Source organism: Chiloscyllium plagiosum, chromosome 13 (assembly GCF_004010195.1).
Source record: "Chiloscyllium plagiosum isolate BGI_BamShark_2017 chromosome 13, ASM401019v2, whole genome shotgun sequence".
NCBI lineage: Eukaryota > Metazoa > Chordata > Chondrichthyes > Orectolobiformes > Hemiscylliidae > Chiloscyllium > Chiloscyllium plagiosum.
Genome location: NC_057722.1, coordinates 39,209,952 through 39,231,619, shown reverse-complemented (window position 1 = coordinate 39,231,619; position 21,668 = coordinate 39,209,952). Strand labels below are relative to the sequence as shown.

General features: G+C 39.9%; 1 protein-coding gene across 3 annotated transcripts in view; it reads right to left on the bottom strand.

Annotated features, from left to right (window-relative positions):
* Positions 1-17,160, bottom strand: part of si:ch211-247n2.1 (calcium-activated potassium channel subunit beta-2) — a 61,292-nt gene extending 44,132 nt beyond the window's left edge. For all 3 annotated transcript variants that reach the window (XM_043702930.1, XM_043702931.1, XM_043702933.1), the window contains exon 1: positions 17,063-17,160. In XM_043702930.1, coding sequence (XP_043558865.1) covers positions 17,063-17,115 — 53 coding nt within the window. In that variant the 5' untranslated portion in view covers positions 17,116-17,160. The remainder of the gene's footprint in view (positions 1-17,062) is intronic.
* Positions 17,161-21,668: the final 4,508 nt, after the last annotated feature.

Below are 21,668 nucleotides of genomic sequence, written 5' to 3'. Positions count from 1 at the left end.
TGTCACTCATTCTGCTTAGTAGATTGCTCACAGTTTCATCAGTTTTAACTTGAGGATAATTCAAGCACGCAGGGCAGGCAGCAAGTCTTTCATGTTTTTGCCTTGAGGCTTGTACCATTTTATCTCGCAAACCTCATTTCAATATGGTTGATTGTTGTCCTCCTGAAAGCATAGAAAATGCTGATCTAGGATGGATGTATTGGCCCTGGAGCGGGTCCAGAGGAGGTTCACGAGAATGATCCCAGGAATGATTAACTTAACATGAGGAATGTTTAAAGACTCTGGGAGTATACTCCATGACACTTAGAAGGATGAGGGGAGATCTGATTGAAAGTTGCAGCATACTGAACAGTCTGAACAGAGTGGACGTGGGAAGATGTTTCTATTGGCAGGAGAGACGAAGACCCGAGGGCACAGTTTAATAGTTAAGGGAAGACTCTTTAGAATGGAGATGAGGAGAAACTTCTTTCGCCAGAAAGTGGTGAATCTGTGGAATTCATTACAACATAAGGCTGTGGAGGCCACGTCATTGAGTATATTTAAAACAGAGAGTGAACACTTCAAGTCCAGTGTGATTCTTCTTCGGAATGAAAGGGGATTGGAAATTGTTTTAATGTACTTTTGTAAGAGGCAGAGAGGCGGTGCAGGAGACAGATAATGTGGAGGCAAGGTACAAAGGACAAAGGAGTTATTGATGGTGATGAAAGAGAAAAAGAGATGTAAAATGGGTATAAATTAAGGTGTGAAAGGGAGAGAATGCTGTTGAGAGGAAAATAGAAAAAAGCCACAGATAAAACAAAGCTGCAGGGTTGGGGGTGTTCTGAGGGGATGAAGAGAGAATGTACGTAAATTAGAGTACAAACATCATTAAACTATTGGTCATAGAGGCTACAAAATATCAGCACAGAACATGAGGTTGTTATCCAAGCTTATGTTGTGATTTGTTGGAACATTTCAGCTGGTCCAGAATATTAGCATGTGGGCAAGATTGTTTATTGAACTGGCAAGCAAATGGCATGTGGAGTCATTCCTAAGCACAGAGTGGAGGTATTTCACAAAGCGGGCACTCAGACCACAGACCACAATGTGAATCGCACTGTCAGCTATAAATATGGTAGACTAGAGTGGAAGAATATAAGTGAAATGCTGCTTCATCATTTGGAACCTTGGGCAGTGAGGAGAGAAGTGGTGAATGGGGCAAGTGTTACATCTTCTGTAATCTTGTGGCATAATGCCAACGGGAAGTGAGGAGTGTTCAGAATGAATGATCCCTGTGTAATGCTGACAGTGGAAGAGAGGGAAAGATGTGTTTGGTGGAGGTATCCTGCTGGAAATAGCAGACATTGTTGAGGATGATCCTTTGAATGCAGAGACTGGTGGGGTGGAAAGTGAGCACAAGGAGAACTCTGCTATTGTTCTGAGAAGAAGGAGAATGCCGAAAGCAGAAGTGCATAAGATGGATTGGACGTGGCTGAGGGTCTGGCCACTCACAGTGTGGTGGGGGGATGGGTCTTCAACTGAGGGAAAAGGTCATATTGGAGGCACCCAGTAGAAAGTGGTATCATTGAAACAGATGCAGCAAAGACAGAAACTGGGAGAATGAAATGGGATTCTTGCAGGATGCAGGGAGTGAGGAAGTGTAGTTGAGTTAAACAGAGGAGTCCGTAGGTTTGTAGGGGATATTAATGGATAGCCTATCCCCAGAAATGGAAACAGTGAAGTCAAGGAAGGGAAGTGTCAGGGATGGATGAGATAAAGGTCAGGGAAGGGTGGAAATCAGAAGTGAAGCTGATTAATTATTCCAGTTCCAGATGAGAGCAGCAGGCAGTATTGAAGACAACATCGATATTTAAGAGAAAGAGTTGTGGGTAGAGCCTAACTAGGACTGGTACAAGGAATATTCCACACACCCCACAAAGTGACAGGTATTGCTGGATTGTATCACATCTCGTTCACCTCTGTCAAAAATATAAAACCAAAACATTTTCCAACCTCTTTCAGTTCTGAAGAAGTGTTATACAGACTCAAAATGTTAGCTGTTTTCTCTCTCCACAGCTGCAGCCAGACCAGGTGAGTTTCTCCAGCATTTTCTTCTGTTTCAGATTTTCAGCATCCACAGTATTTTGCTTTAATTTTGTTCAATGATAATTGATATTGTGATATTGTGAAATGGCTATTTGTAGTTAATGCCTTCCTGGATCACTTACCTATGTCTCTCATTTCTAGGAGCTTTTCATAGATCTCAATGGAACACATGTCAACACTTAGCTGTTGAAAATTCTAATGAGATCTTATTAGAGCACAGGAGTGGAATTCTAGGGCAGCCCATTCATATCTCATAAGAGTAAAAGGAGAGGCAGAAGACTCACTTGCTCCCATGACCAAAAATTAAGGTGGGAGACCAACATCTACAGGCCAGTTAGTTTATTGATAATTTGGGATAAAATTAACAGTCGCTTGGGTCAATGCAGGCTACTTTAGGGAAGACAGCATGGATTTGTTTGGGGAAACATGGAAAATAGGAGCAGCAGTAGACACTTCAAGCTTCATTCACACTTCAAGCCTGCTCTGCCTTTCAATATAATCATGGCTGATCGTCCAACCCTTCTTCCATTTTCTCCCCATACCCTTTGATTCCTTTACCTCTAAGAATTAGATCTAACTCCTTCTTGAAAACACTCAATGATTTTAGCCATGACTGCTTTCTGTGGCAGTGAATTCACAGGCTCACCACTCTCTTGGTGAAAGTATTTCCCCTCATGTCAGTCCTGCCCCACATCCTTAGACTGTGACCCCTGGTTCTGAATTCCCTGGTCATCGGAAGCATCTTTCCTATGTTTACACTGTCTACTCCTGCTAGAGTTTTATAAGTTTCTATGAGATCCCTCCCTCCTCATTCTTCTCAACTTGAGTGAATATAATACTGAAAATAACAAATGCTGGAGACTACAGCGGGGGTTTGACAGCATCCACAGAGAGAGAGCAAGCTAACATTTTGAATCTTGATGACTTCACCAGAGCTCTGTGATCTCCAGCACTTGTTGTTTTCAGTACAGATTCCAGCATCTGCAGTAATTTGTTCTCCCAGTGAGTATAGTCCAAACCAGGCCAGTCTCTCTTCATACGTCAGTCCTGCCATCCCAGGAAGCAGACTGGCAAACCGACGCTGTCCTACCTCCAAAGCCAGAACATCCTTCCTCATAGAAAGAGACCCCAAAATCACATGCAATACTCCAAGTTTGGCAAATCCTGAATTACAAATTGGCTGGTTGCAGCTCCTAGCTTGTATCCATTTTCAGCCTTTGACTGCCAGTCCAAACTGCAACCAATCACTGGCAAGGAGTCACCCTCCTGCCTCGGGCAGAAGCAGAGCATTGTTCATGGTGGGCAGTGTGAGGGGCACACAGATGTCTACAAACCAAACCCTGGTGATTCACCCACAGCTGACACCACTGCACTGAGTGAGCCATCTCTCCTCTTGAAACTACCCTGACTCTTTGATGAGAAGAGAGCAGCACAGGAAGGGGCAGCTCTCGCCTTGTCTTTCAGCGATCAGGGTCCCACTCATGGCCAAGGGGCTGACCTCTGGTTGAGGAGTGGAGAACTTCACATCCTGTTTCATCATCAGACATTATCCCAATTACCCAATCCACCCACCCATCTCACTCACTGACGTTGTGTTTGTTCAGGGGATGCACTAGGTCATTAGATGATAACACACGGTATTGGACTCTGTGATGGTGGCAGTAAGGGTGTTGGGCAATGGGTAACCAGTGTGTGTGCTTTGACTTCAGTGTCCAATGCCATCATCCCTCTTATGGATCTGTCACATTCAGTGAACTTTACTGGAGAGCAGTTTGGAACATGCTGGAAGGCCAAAGCTAAGATGTTTATTGTTATATTAAATGTGCCAGACGCATGTTGGCATAAGTGTCTGCATGGCTGTGGTCGAGGCTGCTATGAATCCCTTAATTCCACAATTAATTTCTCATGGAGCTAAATAATTATCCATGGAAGTAGACATCCTCACAGTGTCTTTCAAAGTCAACCATTCATGCTTGAGTTAGATTCTTGTAACTGTAGACAGTATGCATAGAAGTCTTATTAGTACATTATGAATTTTCCAAATCCCCCTGACGGCTAACCCTTCACTTTCTGGTTTTGGCGTGCAGCACCTGTTTCACATTAAGTAGTTTGAAAACATTTGAAAAAGGCTGCCCCCTCTGAAATGGACTTGCCTTCACTGTCTCTGCTACCACCATCCATCTTGCTCCTTTGTGAAGTATATATCACCAGGTGAAATTCCAATTATTTCTCTAACTGGACCACCAAAGTGAACATGTCTTATAGCACTTGGTAGGCATGAGCAATCTAATCGTTCACTCCTGGGAAAATTAGCTTCTCTAAGAACTTATTCACCTTGCAGAGATGCAGGCTCCAATGGAGGGGAAACATATACATTAATATTGGCAGGATAACTTTATTATAACTTAGCGTTATGAAGATGATTGTATTTCACACGCTACTGTAATTAGATCAATGTAAATTCAGTGTAATGTTACATTTAAGTTGCTGATATTTAATTTTGTCACCAGGTAATGTAAGCTCTTTACCTCTGATGCTCAATAATTCTGAAATATCACTGATTTTCAATGTCTTCTCTGAAGCTGTAAACTGGGAAATCAGTGGTGGCTCATCTCTAAACCTCTTTCTCTCCTGCAAAGGGGGAAAGAACAGATCTATGTGTGACTGTAATTTTTGATGTTCAACTGATGGGATTCGGCACATTTGCTGAAGGTGCTGTCGAAAGAATTATGGTGAATTCCTGCAATGCCTCATGTAGATGGTACACACTGCAGTTACTGAATGTCAGTGGTGGAGGGGGTGAATGTTTGTGGATGTTAAGCCAGTTAAATGGGCTGTTTTGGTTTTTGGTGTCAAACTTCTGGATTTTTGTTGGAGTTGTTAATACCTCGACAAGTTGTTAACACCTGCACTACATTTCTGACTTGTGCCTTGTAGATGATGAATAGGTTTTGGAGCTTCAGAAAGTGTGTTACTCACTGCATCCCAGTCTCTGACTTGCTCTTGTAGCATAGTATTTATGGAGTTAGTCCAGTTCCATTTCAGATCAATGGTAACACCCAGGATATTGATAGTGGGAGACTGAGCATAGAAGTGCAATTGAATGCCAAGAGGCAATGGTTGGATTCTCTGTTCTGGGAGATGGTCATTGCCCTGCACTTGTATGTCAGCCCAAACCTGGACATTGTCCAGATCTTGCTGCATTTGAACATGGAATGCTTCAAATGTTCAGCAGTTATGAGAGATACTGAATATTGTGCAATCATCAGCAAATATCTGACTTCTGACTTAATGATGGAGGGAAGGTCATTGATGAAGCAATAGAAGATGGCTGGGCCTACCACACTAGGAGAAAGTGAGGACTGCAGATGCTGGAGATCAGAGCTGAAAATGTGTTGCTGGAAAAGCGCAGCAGGTCAGCAGCATCCAAGGAGCAGGAGAATCGACGTTTCGGGCATGACCCCTTCTTCAGGAATGAGGAAAGTGTGCCAAGCAGGCTAAGATAAAAGTTAGGGAGGAGGGACTTGGGGAAGGGGTGTTGGAAATGTGATAGGTAAATGCAGAGATGTCCTGGAGCTGAGCTGACTGACCTCCAACAACCACAACTATCTTCTCTTGCAACAGGCATCACTCCAACCAGTTGAGAGTTTTTTTCCTGATTACCATTGACTGTAGATTTGCTCAGGTCTCTTAATACTAAACTTACCCTTGATATCAAGGACAATCACTCTAACCCCACCACTTGGATTCAGTTCTTTTTCTAAGGCTGTAATGAAGTTAGGAGCTGAATGCCCAAACTGAGCGTTGGTGAGCATGTTATGGCTAAGCAAGTGCTGCTTGATTGAACAGTTGTTTACCCATTCCATCACTTTAGTGATGATGAAAGTAAACTGACTGAGTGGCAGTTGGTCAATTTAGATTTATCCTGTTCTTTGTGTACAGATCATACCTGAGCAATTTTCCACATTGTTGGGTAAATGCTACTGTTGTAGTTATGGCTGGAACAGCTTGGCTAAGGGTCCGGTAAACTCTACAGGTTTTCAGAACAGAGGACGCCCTCTGATGTGAATACCTTTCTCTCCAACCAAATAAACTTAATTTTAAAAGGAGCCATGTTAATCACATGTGTTATTTAACATAGGAGTGAGTTGTTAAATGTCGGAAATAATAATAATGGTTCTCGTGGGAACAGGTGTGGTGGAGGCAGAAGAATTGGGAATAAGGGATAGCGTTTTTACAGGGTGGTAGTCCAGGTAGTTGTGGGAGTTGGTGGGTTTGTAGAAGGCGTCCCTGTTGAGTTGGTTATCATTGATGGAGATGGAGAGGTCCAGGAAGGGAAGGGAGGTCTCTGAGATAGTCCAGGTGAACATAAGGTCAGGGTTGAACATGTTATTGAAGTTGATGAACTGTTCAACCTCCATGTGGGAGCATGAGGTGGTGCGATGAATTGTTCAACCTCCTTGTGAGAGCACAAAGGTGGCACAGATAGTGGGACAGTTGGTTTCAGGATTCCTGGCTTGAATATTTCCTAATCAACCTGTTCAGAGATGTTATTACATACCTTCAGAGCAGTTGGGCTTTTGAACTGAGATCTCTTGGCCCAGAGATAGGACACGAACACTGTATCACAAGAGCTCTCAGGATCCCCACTTAGGAAGATTAGTTGAAATTCTTTTCACCTATATCCATTTGACTGGCTTGCTGACTGGCTGGTTCTGGCGCTCCATGATAGAGTCCTTTTCCTCCAATACAGGGTGGTTCTTTAACTGTGACTTCACAGCACAGTGGTACTTGAACAGAGGCTAGTTCACCCAAATACTTCAACTCATTAGCATGCTTTCTTCCACCAGCACATACAGATGAGAGTTAAACTGGCTTTCAACCCCTGTTCACATGTATTCTTGAAAGGGGAAGACATAAAATATCTTGTGACCAGACTGCTATCCTTTCTCTCATCATGTTCATATCTGAGTTAACTTCTAAGAGGTTATAGTTTCATTTGTAGTGCATTTCTCTTCTTTCAAGTCCATCTATTTGAAGGTTCATTGATATCTTGTCATATTTGACATTCCAAGATCTCGCTCTTTCAAGAAAGCCAATGAATTTGGATCAGTGGTCATATTTTGGCTACATGTTAATTTATTAAAGAAACAAATGTTTAATTAAAATTCAATACGTCTTTAAGTAGTTCAGAGTTCCTCCATCATCTTGACAGTTACTCCAGATGACAAATGAAATGTGAATCATTCATGGTTCATTACAAAGGGAAAAATATATTTAAAAAGCCCATATTCACAGACACATTCATTCTCCTAGCCTCAGTCAATACTATCTTTTTAGTTCTAAGTAGATCCCTTTAAGTTCTGGACATGACAGTTGCAATTACGTTTGATTTCCCAGCAATATTTGTGTTTTTTAAAAGTGGTACAGTTGAAGGAATAAATCCTAATAGAATAACCACATGTTCTGAATCTTAAAAATTTCAATAAAATTTAGCAGCTAGCATAAACTCAATTATTCAAGTAATCTTCAGCTTTCCAACAGTTACCTGACATTTCTCAGCCATATTGTCTTCGCTTTTTCCTGTTATATGTCTGACAGCAGCACAGTTACTGTTCTTAGGTTTGGGACAAGCATTTGGTAGAATCCATACATTCCCAAGAACCTCACAATTTCCAATTCTGTTGTGGGAATTGGGAACAATGGTATTATTACTACCTTTCAGGCCCTGAGTGTTACTTGTCCTTTAATTAAATGTCACCTGAGAGGTCACTTGAGCATTAAAGAGCTTGCTGTTTGCCAGATTGATGACTCAGTCAATTGACTGTATTTTCTGGAAGAGGGCTTGCAGTTGCCCCAATGCATTTCCCAGATATTGATGAGGAGGTCATCTAGATGCACCATGTAGTTAGATAACCCTGTTACTATCTAGTTCATCAGGCTTTGAAAGGTGACTGGGGCATTTCACAATCTAAATGGCATGACCAGACACTCGTATAATCTTTCCCGAGTTACAATGATAAATTCCCTTGCATGAACAGTCAAAGGAACTTGCCAATACCTCTTGAATAAATCCTTTTCTGTGATATTGGTTCCATTAAATTTTCACTGGGAAATGCAGAGCTGTGTGAAGCCATCCAGCTTGAGCGTAAGCACAACTGGGCAACTCCCTCTGCGGCTCAGAAGCATTATTATTTGGTACATTAGCATGTAGTTAATTTCCTCCCAGAACTGGACCAGTTCTTTTAGGCCTAGCCCTGAAAACCCCAGGGATTTCGCTTTATGGGAGGGGCCTTCTCATATCCACATTATGTGGAGTGAGGGTTTTATAGCCTGACTTGTCTGAGCAAATGGCCTTAAATGTAACGAGCAACAACATTGAGTCAATTCACTGATCTGCACCTAGGTAAGCTAATACGGAATCTACATTTGCCACTATTTCTATATTAGTTAGCCACCCCTAAGGTGCAGGGGGAAAGAGTTCAACATGGGCCTCACCCACTTTCCTTCCAACTCATCCCTTCTGCTGCATTCATTCTATAGGTCAGTGGCAGTGTGATGGGACAGATCATTACCTACTCGTTCTCTTAGTTGTGGGGTTTTTTTTCCCTATGTTGACATGACACACCCTTTGATTTACTCCCCAATCTGGTGTCTCAAAAAGATAATTCTCTTCCCTGAGCATTATAGTTATTTTATCCAAATCACTGACATCAGGCATTTAAAGCTTCCTCTATCATTGATAGAAGTACTTACTGACAGTCTCAGAGCTGAAATGTGTGGGCTTTGGAATGATGTCTGCCTGCTCCTTTATTACTGTCTGGGAGATTTCCAGGTGTTCACAGGACAGTCACTCTTGGAGTGTAGACTAATGTGGAGACATTCTCTTTCTGTTCTAAAAACCTCGCCTTGATTAGTTTCAAAGGCCCAAGCATATGGTGCTTGTAACCTAATTCAAATGGAATAAGACCAATGGACTCATTGGATGAATTCCTGTTGGCGAACAGAGCAAACTCAAGTCCTCCATCCAGTGATTAAGGTACTCATGACAATATGTCCTGATTGTTGTTTTTAGGGTCTACTAGAAACATTCTAGCATTCCTCTGTGACCCTTGTTGTATCATGCCCAGGTTTTATCCATAAAATCCTGGGAAATTTTGGACGTGGGATTTGAACCCTAATCCAACTGGAGTTTGGTGGGTAAACCATACTGGGTGAAAGTGAGGACTGCAGATGCTGGAGAGTCAGAGTTGAAAAGTATGGCTCTGGAAAAGCACAGCAGGTCAGGCAGCATCCAAGGAGCAGGAGAGTTGATGTTTCGGGCATAAGCCCTTCATCAGGAATGTGGAGGGGAAGGAGGCGGAGAGATAAATTGGATGCTGTGTAATTGAATGGTCCCAAAACGTAAGATGAGGTGTTCTTCCTCCAGTTGTTGGGTGGCTTGGATTTGGTGGTGGAGGAGGCCCAGGACTTGCATGTCCTTGGGGAGTGGGAGGGGGAGTTTAAGTGGTCAGCCACAGGGCAGTGGGGTTGTTTGGTGTCTGTGTCCCAGAGATGTTCCCTGAAACTCTCTGGAAGTTGGCGTCCAATGTCCCTAGTATAGAGGAAACCACATCAAGAACAATGGACGCAGTAGATGAGGTGGGTGGATGTGCAGGAAAATCTCTGCCAGATGTGATAAGATCCTTTGAGCCTTGGGTGGAGGTGAAGTGGGAGGTGTGGGGGCAGGTTTTACATCTCCTGCGGTGGCAAGGGAAGGTGCCGGGTGTGGAGAGTGAGTTGATGAGAGATGTGGGCTTAACAAGAGAGTCATGGGGGAATGGTCTGTGCGGAATGCAGATAGGGGTGGGGAGGGAATTATATTGGGTCAGTTCTTCAGCACTGCTTTGGCAGATATGTTTCACACGCAGTTCCTGATAAATAGATACCACACCTATAATGATAAGGTATCCCACACAGGCCACTAACACCTTGCTGAACAGTTCCCCAAAACTAGACCAGGAATCATAGAGGTGCAGATCTTAATACAGGTTGAGGCTTTTCCAGATATGGCAGGTTCTGCAAGGTCTCGTGACATCAGATGTTCCCTCTCAGGGGATGGTCTCAAACAAGAGGTCAGAGTTATGGACTGAGAGGAGGTAGTTTCAAAACTGAGATGAGGAGAAACTACTTCTCTGAAAGGGCTGTAAATCTGTGGAACCCTCTGCCCCAGAGTGTAATGGAGGTAAAACCGACCAACAGATTCAAGAACGAAATAGACAGATATGTTTCTGATGAAAAGCACGATAAATGGCTGTGGGGAGCAGGCAGGAAAGTGAAGTTGAGTCCAGGAAATGATCAGCCATGATCATGTTAAATGGCAGAGCAGTGTTAAAGGGCTGAATTGCCTAGTGCCTCTCCTAATTTCTGTTTTCCCATGTTTCTATGTTCCATCCTTGTGAAGCTGTGGCCAGTAAGAATACTGGCTTGTGTTTCAAAGGCCAAGCCTATCCACATGCCCAGCCTTTGGAATCTTGTGAACTGACCACAATATTTCTCTACAAAATCCTGGTGACACCACTCACTATCCAAACCTCATTTGTAGGGCTGTGATGGGGTCTCCCTTTCCTCATAATCACCTCATTTTCAAAGTAGTAGCTTTCAGGAACTGCTTCTGCCTCAGTTTCAGTGTGAGCAGCCTGAGTTAGTATATCTAGTAAATAAAAGCAAAGTACTGTTCATGCTGGAGAACTGAAATGAAAGTGAAACTCAGCAGGTCTGACAGCAGCTGTGGATAAAGCAACAGCAATAATGTCTTGAGTCCAATATGGTGTTCTGAATAAAATTTTTAAAAATTCATTCACGAGATTTGGGCATCACTGGCTAGGACAGCATTTGTTGCCCATCCTTTATTGCCCAGAGTGCAGTTAAAAGTCAACTACATTGCTGTGGGTCTGGAGTCACACGTTGGCTAGACCTGGTAAGGAAGGCAATCTTTTTTCCCTGAGGGACACTATTGAACGAGATGGTTTTTCCTGACGATCAACAATGGATTCATGATCATCACTGATATCTTAATTCCATATTTTCTTACTGACTTCAACTTCCACCATCAGCTGTGGTGGATTTGAACTTGGGTCCCTAGATGATTACCCAGGTCTCTGGATTAACAATCCAGCAATAATACAACTAGACCATCGCCTCGCCTCCCCTCCCCTCCCCTCCCACTTCAATCTCCACTGGCTGAGCTTATCTGGCCATTGATCTTGTGATCATACAGTCAGCACTCTCTCCTACAGTATTTGGTTTCTCTGACCTCAACAGGCTTACTGGTGAGTATTGGTGATGTTATATTCTTTGATCCTGACATATCCCTGCTGGGTCAAAGATCTCACTCTCGATCTCTTGCTCGATGTCTATCACTCTCTCTATTTTTCTCTCTACTTCTTTGTCTCTTGTGCTCTTTCACTACCCCTCACACTATCTCTCTCTCTATCTCTTTCTATTTGCTCCAAACACACATAAAACATTGTTGGGGCCAATGGATTTTGATTCTAATCCAGTAAATAGTTATCTTTTATGCAGGGTGATTATTCCTCAACTTCATTACTCACCTGCATCTTCATTAAAATATTTGTATGTCCTCCTGAGCAATAAACCACAGATTTAGATGTTAATAAAAAAATCATTTGCCCATTTCTTTTCACTTGTGTTCTCTCATGTTATGAGCCATCCATGCTGTTAGGATTGACGACTTGCTTGCAGCCATCTGCCAAACTGACTCTGAAACCAGATATTAGATACATTTTGCAAGAGCATGCAGTATGGCTGTATGTTTGATTGTTTACCTTGCTTTGTGTGCAAATGTAGTTGCCTTCCATAATGACATGTGATGGAACTGCAGAGAATCAAGACCCCAACCCTATAACATGATTCTTACTGATGTAACGTATTAGGACAACATTAACTCAATTTTACTAGAGTCATAGAGATGTACAGCACTGAAACAGACCCTTCAGTCTAACTCGTCATTGCCGACCAGATATCCCAACCTAATCCAGTCCCATTTGCCAGCACTTGACCCATATCCCTCTAAACCCGTCCTATTCATATATTCATCCAGATACCTTTTAAATGTTGTAACCATACCACAGCATCCACCACTTCCTCTGGCAGCTCATTTCATACATGCACCACTCTCTGCGTGAAATAGTTGCCCCTTAGGTCCCTTTTAATTTTTCCCCTCTTACCCTAAACCTATGCCTTCTAGTTCTGTACTCCCCCACCCCAGGGAAAAGACTTTGTCTATTTACCCTAACCATGCTCCTCATAATTTTGTAAACCTCTATAAGGTCACCCCTCAGCCTCCAACATTCCAGGGAAAACAGCCCCAGCCTATTCAGCGCCTCCCTATAGCTCAAATCCTCCAACCCTGGCAACATGCTTGTAAATCTTTTCTGAACCCTTTCAAGTTTCACAACATCTTTCTGATAGGAGGGAGACCAGAATTGCACACAATATTCCAAAAGTGGTCTAACCAATGTCCTGTACAGCTGCAACATGACCTTCCAACTCCTATATGCAATGCTCTGCCCAATAAAGGAAAGCATGCCTTCTTCACTATTCTACCTGCGACTCCACTTTCAAGGAACTAAGAACCTGCACTCCAAGGTCTTTTTTTTCAGCAACACTCTCTAGGACCTTACCATTAAGTATATAAGTCCTGCTAAGATTTGCTTTTCCAAAGGGCAGCACATCGCATTTATCTAAGTTATACTCCATCTGCCACACCTCAGCCCATTGGCTGATCTGATCAAGATCTCGTTGTACTCTGATGTAAACATCTTAGCTGTCCACTACACCTCCAATTTTGGTGTCATCTGCAAACTTACTAACTATACCTGCTATGTTCACATCCAAATCATTTAAATAAATGATGAACAGCAGGGGAACCAGCACTGATTCTTGTGGCACTCCACTGGTCACAGGCCCCCAGTCGGAAAAGCAACCCTCCACCACCACCCTCTGTCTTCTACCTTTAAGCCAGTTCTATATCCAAATGGCTAGGTCTCCCTGTATTCTATAACATCTAACCTTGCTAACCAGTCTACCATGTTCCGTGTTGTACATTTCCTTTTCCATGTAATTGGCTTGCTCGCAAATAAATTCGGTTTAATTTGCTGATCTCTGAGAGGCCTTATTGTCTCCCTAGCAACCCTTTTGTTCTTAATATACTTATAAAATCCCTTTGGTTTCTCCTTAACCCTATTTGCCCTCCTTGTTTCCCTCTAAATATACTCCTATTGCCTTTATGTTCTTCTAATGATTCTCTTGGTCTCTCCTGTCTTTACCTGACAGATGCTTCCTTCATTTTTTTAACCAAAACCTTAATTTCTCTAGTCATTCAGTATTCCTTACCAGCCTTGACTTTCACACTAGCAAGAACTTACTGTCGCTGACTCTCATTATCTCATTTTTGAAGACTTTCCATTTTCTAGCTGACCAATTACCTGCAAACATCCACTCCCAATCAGCTTTTGAACTAAAAGCATTGCTTTGCATAAACAGACCCATGTCTCATATGAGCTGAAATTTATAATTTTGTAAATGTTATGAAAAGGCTTATATATCACAAGTCTAAGAATTGCCCCACATACCAGAGTATGTTGGATTGCTCTTAACAGGATACTTAGTATACACTCTTCTGTCTTCAAATTGTAGTTAAGTATGAGCTTGTCAAACATACTTATCCAAGCTAAAATTAAACCGAATTTATTTGCGAGCAAGCCAATCACATGGAAAAGGAAATGTACAACAGGGAACATAATTTCAGTACTCAAATTAAAAAAAACTTAAACTGTTCCAAAATAATAAATAATTCATGTTTTTATCCCCATAATCTTACGAATCTCTAATGAATTATTAAATGGTAAAAACCTTTTCGGAGGTTCTTGTCCTGACATTTGGTTACAACGTAATCTATTCTTAATAGCTAATGTGAGCAGCAAATTGATGCCCATGTGTACTGGCCAAATAAACTAACATGATTCTTTTCTGATCGAACCACAACAGCAAAACAAGTCTCGTGTCTCCCACAAACTTAATGGCCTTCTCTAGAAAGCCTGATGTGCCATTTTGCTAAAAACAGAGGCAATATCATTTTGTCTCAGCTAATTGCAGACAATTTTAAATGACATTATTGCCTGTACTCAATTTTATATGAAATATTTATTAGAAAAGTATTTTCAGTTTATGGTATCCTCAAGGTCTATTTTCATGAAGGCATTTTGCAATGATATTTTCAACTGCAAAATCCTCTTATTCTTTAGCAGTTAAATGCTTAAAATAGATCAGGAAATCCCTTAGAACTGCTTCTGTTCCACCTGATTTTCTGCAGATGAATAGACTGAATTCAATCATATAAACTTTACAATGGTTCCCCTGTCCTTTCCCCAGATTCTAAAAATTCCTAATTTTCAAGTCCTTATATTTCCATGCTCTAATAACTTTTTCCATTAAAGCATTTCCTCTAATGAAAATCCTAAGCCTATGCCCCCTCACATACCTGTTCTTATTCAAATGCTGCAATGGACTCAATGCACATTTAAAATCATTGCAGCAGGGAGGCTGCAATGGTGCCGCTCATGCACTGCACCTGGGATGATAAATATTCTATTTGTCTTGTACACTTAACCATGTGCTGAGGTTGAGCTGGTAACATTCTGATGCTTAGGAGAGTGTTATACTAAAGAAGTGAGCTGATACCATCCAAATCCCACATGTCTAAGTTGTGACCAAAAGAATAAACGCACTCAACGTAAGAATATAATTTGAAGTAGCTAGTAAAGGTGAAAATCCCCAAAGTCATTTGAGAAATAGTTGGATGGTAAATTGAATTGAATTGGCTTTATTGTCACATGTACTCAAATGAGAACAGTGAAACATTTATAAGTCACCACCTGTAGTGCCATCTTAGGTACAAAGATACTCAGCTACGGCTTCTTCAGTTGCAAGATCTTAGAAGATAGAGAGATAAAATGTCAGCATTGCAGAAATAAAAGTCCAGAGCAGCTGTTTTCAAATGCAGATCATGCTGGCACCTAAACTCCAGTCCGCACTGGGCCTTGGCTCCAGACCGCACAGGGCCTCACCTTGAGGTTCACAATGCCGGGAGATTGTTCCGGTATCACCTCAAGACCGGGAGATCATGCTAAAGCCATGACAGGCTTAGAGACTGCCACACTGGGCCGAGAGGATGCCATTCCATGCTGGAGGCCGCCACACACCACACCATCCCAGTGTAGCGGACCCTGTGTTTTTCTTCTGGATGAATGATTTTCATTACCAGAAGCTTCCTTGTCTGAACTTGTTGCGCAAGAAGAGGTAAAAGTACTGGATTAGCTGTTTGAGTATTTGTAATGTCTTCATATTTAGAATGATTGTGAAGGTAAAATCAGATAAATCTGATAAAATTAGAAAACTACCTTATATCTAAAAACAAAAATCTAAAAATAATTAGACAATATGAAGTTCAAAAGAGAAAATTTTGCTTGATTAGCCTTAATGAAGAGTTGAGAGAGTAGGCAATGGTAATTTATCTGTACTGAACTGTTGTTAGTCTACACTTAAAGTTCTGCACATCATATTTCTGCCCATCATATTTCAGAAAGGGACTAGAGAAGATTACAAGGCTAACACCACAGGCTAGTTCTCTACCAGTAAAAACCCATAATACTTGGAATGAACATACCGGTCCTGCTGGAGCTCAATTTTAAAATGCACAATATTTGTTGAACCAGTACATGTCATTCACAAGTGAAATAACTCCACATTAGCCAGTATCCGATCACCAAGTCACCCTTTATTTACACTGATCGAGCTCCATCAGAGCCAGCTCTCAGAGTGAATAGTACCTCTGACACTCCTATTTATATCTGTCAGCCATATAGCTCTCTGACTGGACCAGATTAACAGCTCATATTAGGTAACATATTCTATGAGGTTCACCTGGCTGACCAAGTTACAATCAATACAAGTTTCATTGGTTTTTCCATCAGGATTCTCTTGACGAAACATGGAGGAATCTCTAAAGAGGTATTTAACATCATGAAACTTTTGATCAAATGTTTACTGAAACAATGTTCTCCCTTGTGGGTAAGAGCATTTTGAGAGGCTGTTAAAATAAATTGTAAGAACTCCACTAGAGAATTTAGAAGAAACGTCTTAACACAAAGCGAGGTGAAAATGAGGAAGCACAAGGAATGGCTTAATCAAATAGGATAGACAGGTAGAGATAGAGATAGAGAGAAAGAACCAGAACTGGTTGGACCGAATAGCTGGATACTATACTGTAAATCGTATTAAATGTGTTTTATGGCATTGAATGCAGGAAGAAAAATATTTTCTTTTAATCTGTGCTAGTTACACAGGTATGTCTTGCAGTCAAAACAATCCCTGAAATAAGATGTTCACCTACAATTCAGCTTTATATTGAATTCAAGAATATATTGTAAAAGTTGAAATACAAATAATCTACTTGGCAGGTATTGGTAAACCTAATTTTACAAATTCTAGAGCACAACTTTCCAAGAAATGCAAATAATAAATTAAGCTATTACCAAGCAATAGACAGCTTTTTCTTAACATTTGGTGGTAACCATCAATCAAAGTGAATTAGATATTTTTATTTTGTAATATGATTTTTCTCAATGGTGCATGCTTTCATCTCTCGAGGCTTTTCACTTCTGTTTCCCCACATCCTCCACAGGATAATCAACTAAAAACACAAGTTTATTTGACTTCCTGTCAGTTCAGACAGTTGGAACCTGGCTCTAAATCTATCAAAACTCAGAAGTTTATTACAGTTATCCACAAACAGATCAGCAACCCACAAACGTATCTCGGGACAAGTTTTTTAAAATCCACAAACAGATCAGAAAGCCACAAACATACCTCAGGAGAAGGTTATTTTTGGAAAAAAAATAAGGTTTAAACTTACCCTAGTTTCTTTTGAGGGTCCTTGAGAAAGAAGTTTGTTTTATCTCTCAGCATGTTGTAGCTTGTCTCTGGTTTCAACTTTGCTGCTCTCAAAATCTGCAAAGGAAGGAAGGGTGGGCATTTGGGCATCATTACAATCAGAAACAAAAGCAGGAAGTTTTCTCAGTGCAGATGTTAACGAACTGTTCTATGTAGTTATAACCAAAGTACTTTCAACACTCATTATATTATGGCTAAGTTGAGTGACCATGCTTTTTGTCCCACCCCACAAGAAAATATTTACATTAATATCATACAGACTCACAAAGGAAATCAAAAGTTTATCAAATAATAGTTGAGTTTCCAGATGTCATTTTAATTAACTTTTATCCGGGCATTCCACTTTTTTGAATGAAATATTATTTTAGATAATTTTACTTTACAATCCTACTTTAATGTATAATTTCAGGACATTGTGTATGATTGATAGCCTGTAAGGCTCAGTATAAATATTTTAACAAATAAGTTATTGGGATATAGGCAACATTACGGGTTGGTGAAAAAGACCCTCAGCAGGCTGAGATGGCCCTTTTCTTATTCTTTACAGTGATTTCATACCAATTTCATACCTCATTAGTGCAAACTGGAATCATGTATAGCAGGGAAGGCCAGCAGGCTCCCTACACTAAAGCTCATTAATTAACAGTTGGAATTTTATAACAGTTTGGCAATTATATACAGTTATTCTATCGAAACCAACCTTTTTATGTTTAGATGTTTAAACTGAATTTGATTTGTCAAACTCCCATTTTGGAATTTGGAGTATTATGCACTGAAATATTAGTTCGGGACTCTGGATTACTAATCTATTAACATGACCTCTCCTGTACAAATACTCAAATCCTTGCTCACTATCTGAGACTGCAAGAAGTTTGCTTAAAAATTTTCACATGAGATAATAATTTTGTAAATGACAATAACTGTAGATGTCAGATATTAGTCTTGTGAATTCAGTAATAACTATGTTAGAACAAAATAATCAATGTAATCAATGTTTACTGTGAATTTTGTCAGGCTATAATATCATAATAAACATTTATTCAAAACTATTGTTTCTGGATAACTCCAGTAGATGTCTCTGTTTCCATAAAATGCAAGTATTACTGCATAAGTATTCAGGGAAGGAACTGTGTTATGCTATAAATGAATAAAATTATGTCTCTGAAGGTGATAAAATTGTGCCAATTAGAAATCCTCAGGTTATTATGTTGGTATGTTTTCAGGAATTTGTGACAGTTTTTATGCTTTCACTTTTCTGAAAGCCAATATCTTGATGCTTATAAACATAACAATTTGTAAGAACTATGTGCTAACATTAAAAATGCTTTAAAAAAGTGTTCCTTTAAAAATCAGAAGGAAGGAAATCTCACTATGTGTATTGCCATTTTTAAAATTGTCCTTTGGACGTAGTATGGGCAGATTTCCAGAAGTTAAGCAGGTAATAGAAGAGTGTGTATGGTGCCTGCCTGGAAAACACAGCTAGAGGACCTGAAACATTTTGCTTTGATGTCATTATCGCCATATGAACGGTGAACTGCCAGTACAAAATATGCTGTCAACATGCAATTTGTCATTCTGGTATGGGAAATAGGGAAGGATGACTGCATAGGATAGGGTCTGCAGCAGCACTTTTAATATGTGGTCAAAGTTTTTACATTTTCACAAGCATCAAGACAGTGTATTGTGAAATGGCAATATATTCATCTTCTTAGGACATTTTACAATTTGTGTTGTAGTTAATGAATTTGAATATTTAGAACTTTCAAATGGATAAGGATCATATTGTGAAAAATTGTTTTGTTAACATGTATAATATTTCAAAAGCAAAATATTTAGAATGTTGTTATGATTCTAATTATGAAAATAATGGACAAATCAGGACCTGCATTATGATCTGATTTGATAGACACTAATTATTTAAACTAAGCGAAAGTGAAGATGGCAGATGCTGGAGATCAGAGTCGAGAGTGTGGTGCTGGAAAAGCACAGCAGGTCATGCAGCATCCAAGAAGTAGGAGAATTGACGTTTTGGACAAAAGACTTCTTCCTGATGAAGCGCTTTTGCCCAAAACATCAATTCTCCTGCTCTTCGAGTGTTACCTGACGGGTTGTGCTTTTCCATCACCACACTCTCAACAAAATAATTGAAAGAATAGTATGCATGGAAGGATCAAATGGAAGAAAATAAGCAGCAGGACTCCAGGGTTGGATTGAAATGGCAAAACTTCTTTATTATAAAAACTTGAACAAAACAAAAATAAACAATAATGACGAGATAAATATACTGAACAGGTAACAAATAACATTGTTAACTATGGGAAACACGTCACACATGTCATTTAATTTACTGTCACAATTTTCACGAATTCAACTGTAACTGTGAGTGAGGACTTACTGTGTAATGCAAGTGATGACTTACTGTTTTATATCTAGGAATGCAGGAATTTAATCTTCCTTCTCTCTCAGGTGCCAGTTGCTCAGTGCCAAAGTAGAACCATTCATTGTCAGATTTTAATAGCAAATCAATATAATAAAAAAGACATAGAGAAAATGTGTGGCTTTGAGCAGTATTACTTGCAAAGGAATAGATTCCTCTTGGCTCACAAATTTGTGAAATAAAATGCATATACATTTTCACCCTCCATAAGGCTTCCTGTTTGTTGATTCAATCCTCAGCCTTTTTTAAAGAGAAGGCTTCCACCTTGCAGTTTTTTTTCCTTGTGACAATAATAACTTGAAGCTGTGGTTTGAATTTTGCTCTGAGAATTTCTTCCTTCTTCATGTTATAGCCCACATTATTTTATATAAAATTTTCTAAGGAAGACTTAACTTCTTTAAGTATTGATCATGAGTTGTAACAAAATCCCTATCCTCCAAGTGAGAGAAACACTATTCATTTCATGCAAAACTGGTGCAAGATTGTGCTTTTCTCATGTGATTAGAAAGCACTAGGAAATCATTCTTGGCATTAATCATGTTGATAGCCATCCAGGCTAAAGCTAACCATTCCATGTTTTTTGTTTTAGCAAAGCACCTCAGGCTAATGAAAATTTAATTTGACAGTCTTTTGTCATTTAACTTTTAAGAACATACAATTAGTAGCAGAAATAGGCTCCTTGAGCTGGATCCATCATTCACTATGATCATGCTTGATCTATTTACTTCACTTTCCCACCTATCGCTGATAATCTTTCACTCCCTTTCTCAATGATCTATCTACCTTTGTCATAAAAATATTCAAAAACTATATTCTCAATGCCTTTTGAGGAAGAGAGTTCCAGAGACACACAAGACCCCATAAGGAAACACTTTCTCTTATCTTTGTCTTTAAAAATGATACCCAGTTCCAGATTCTTTCACTAAAGGAAATATGCTTTCACATTTATCCTGCCAGGACTGCTCAAGATCTTGCATGTTTCAATCAAATTGCCTCTTACTCTGTGACGAGTAGAAGCCTAGATTGTCCAACCTTTCCTGATAAGAATAACCTGCCAATTCCATGTTTTAATCTAGTAAATCTTCTCTGAACTGTTTCTAACATATTTAAACCCTTCTTTAAGTAAGGAGACCAGCAACATACAGAGAACTTCAGGTATGGCCTCACATGTGTCCTGTATAACTTTTACACTCAATTCCTCTCACATTGCATGATAATATTCTATTAGCTTTCACAATTGCTTGCTGTAATTGTATATTAATCTTTTGCAATCCATGCACTCAGACATCCAGATCCCTCTGTATCTCAGAACTCTGCAATCTCTTTCCATTTATATGATATGTTTTTAAAACATTCTTCCTGTCAAATAGCATATTTCATATTTCCTTACACTATGCTCCATTTGACAGATCTTTGCCCACTTTCTTAACTCAGTTATATTTCTTTGTAGCCACCTATTGTTATCTTTACAACTTGCCTTCCCAACTATCTTCCTGTCTCTCTTCTAAACCTTACTTAAACTTTACTTTTGGATATTATTTTCATTTTGATCTCTAACTATATTTTCTAATTGGTAATATACACTGCATGTCACAACAAGCAGATTCCCTGCACATTGCATTTTCCTTTACAGAAGACATTCACTCACTTTCAAACAATATATGAGAGATGACTAAGACTGGAGGATCAAGTAACATTATGAATCTGTTTCACTTGGAGCTGCAAGCAATGAAAATCAATGGCGCTTGAGTAGTAATAGTTGAAAGATTTGAGACTGAGGACTTATTTGAACAAGTTCTATGAACATTATTGGCATCATTTCATGAAGCACAGTAAAAACCTATTGTTAGACAGCTTCACTTTGTAAGTTTACCATCTGTCACCATCTAGCCTTTCAGAACTACTACCTTGTTCCTTTTCTCTAAAAAATAAAATATAGACAGAAAATGCTCAGCAAGACTGGCAGTATTTTTGAACAGAAACAAGATCTGTCCTTAATCAGAAGCTGGTTTTCAGAGTTTTCTGCTATTGAACATTAATCATTTATGTCATAAAATAATTCACTATAATGTGCAGCTTGGAATTAAAATCATCAGTTTTATAGCATTTGCACTTTGGTCTAGTTTATTTG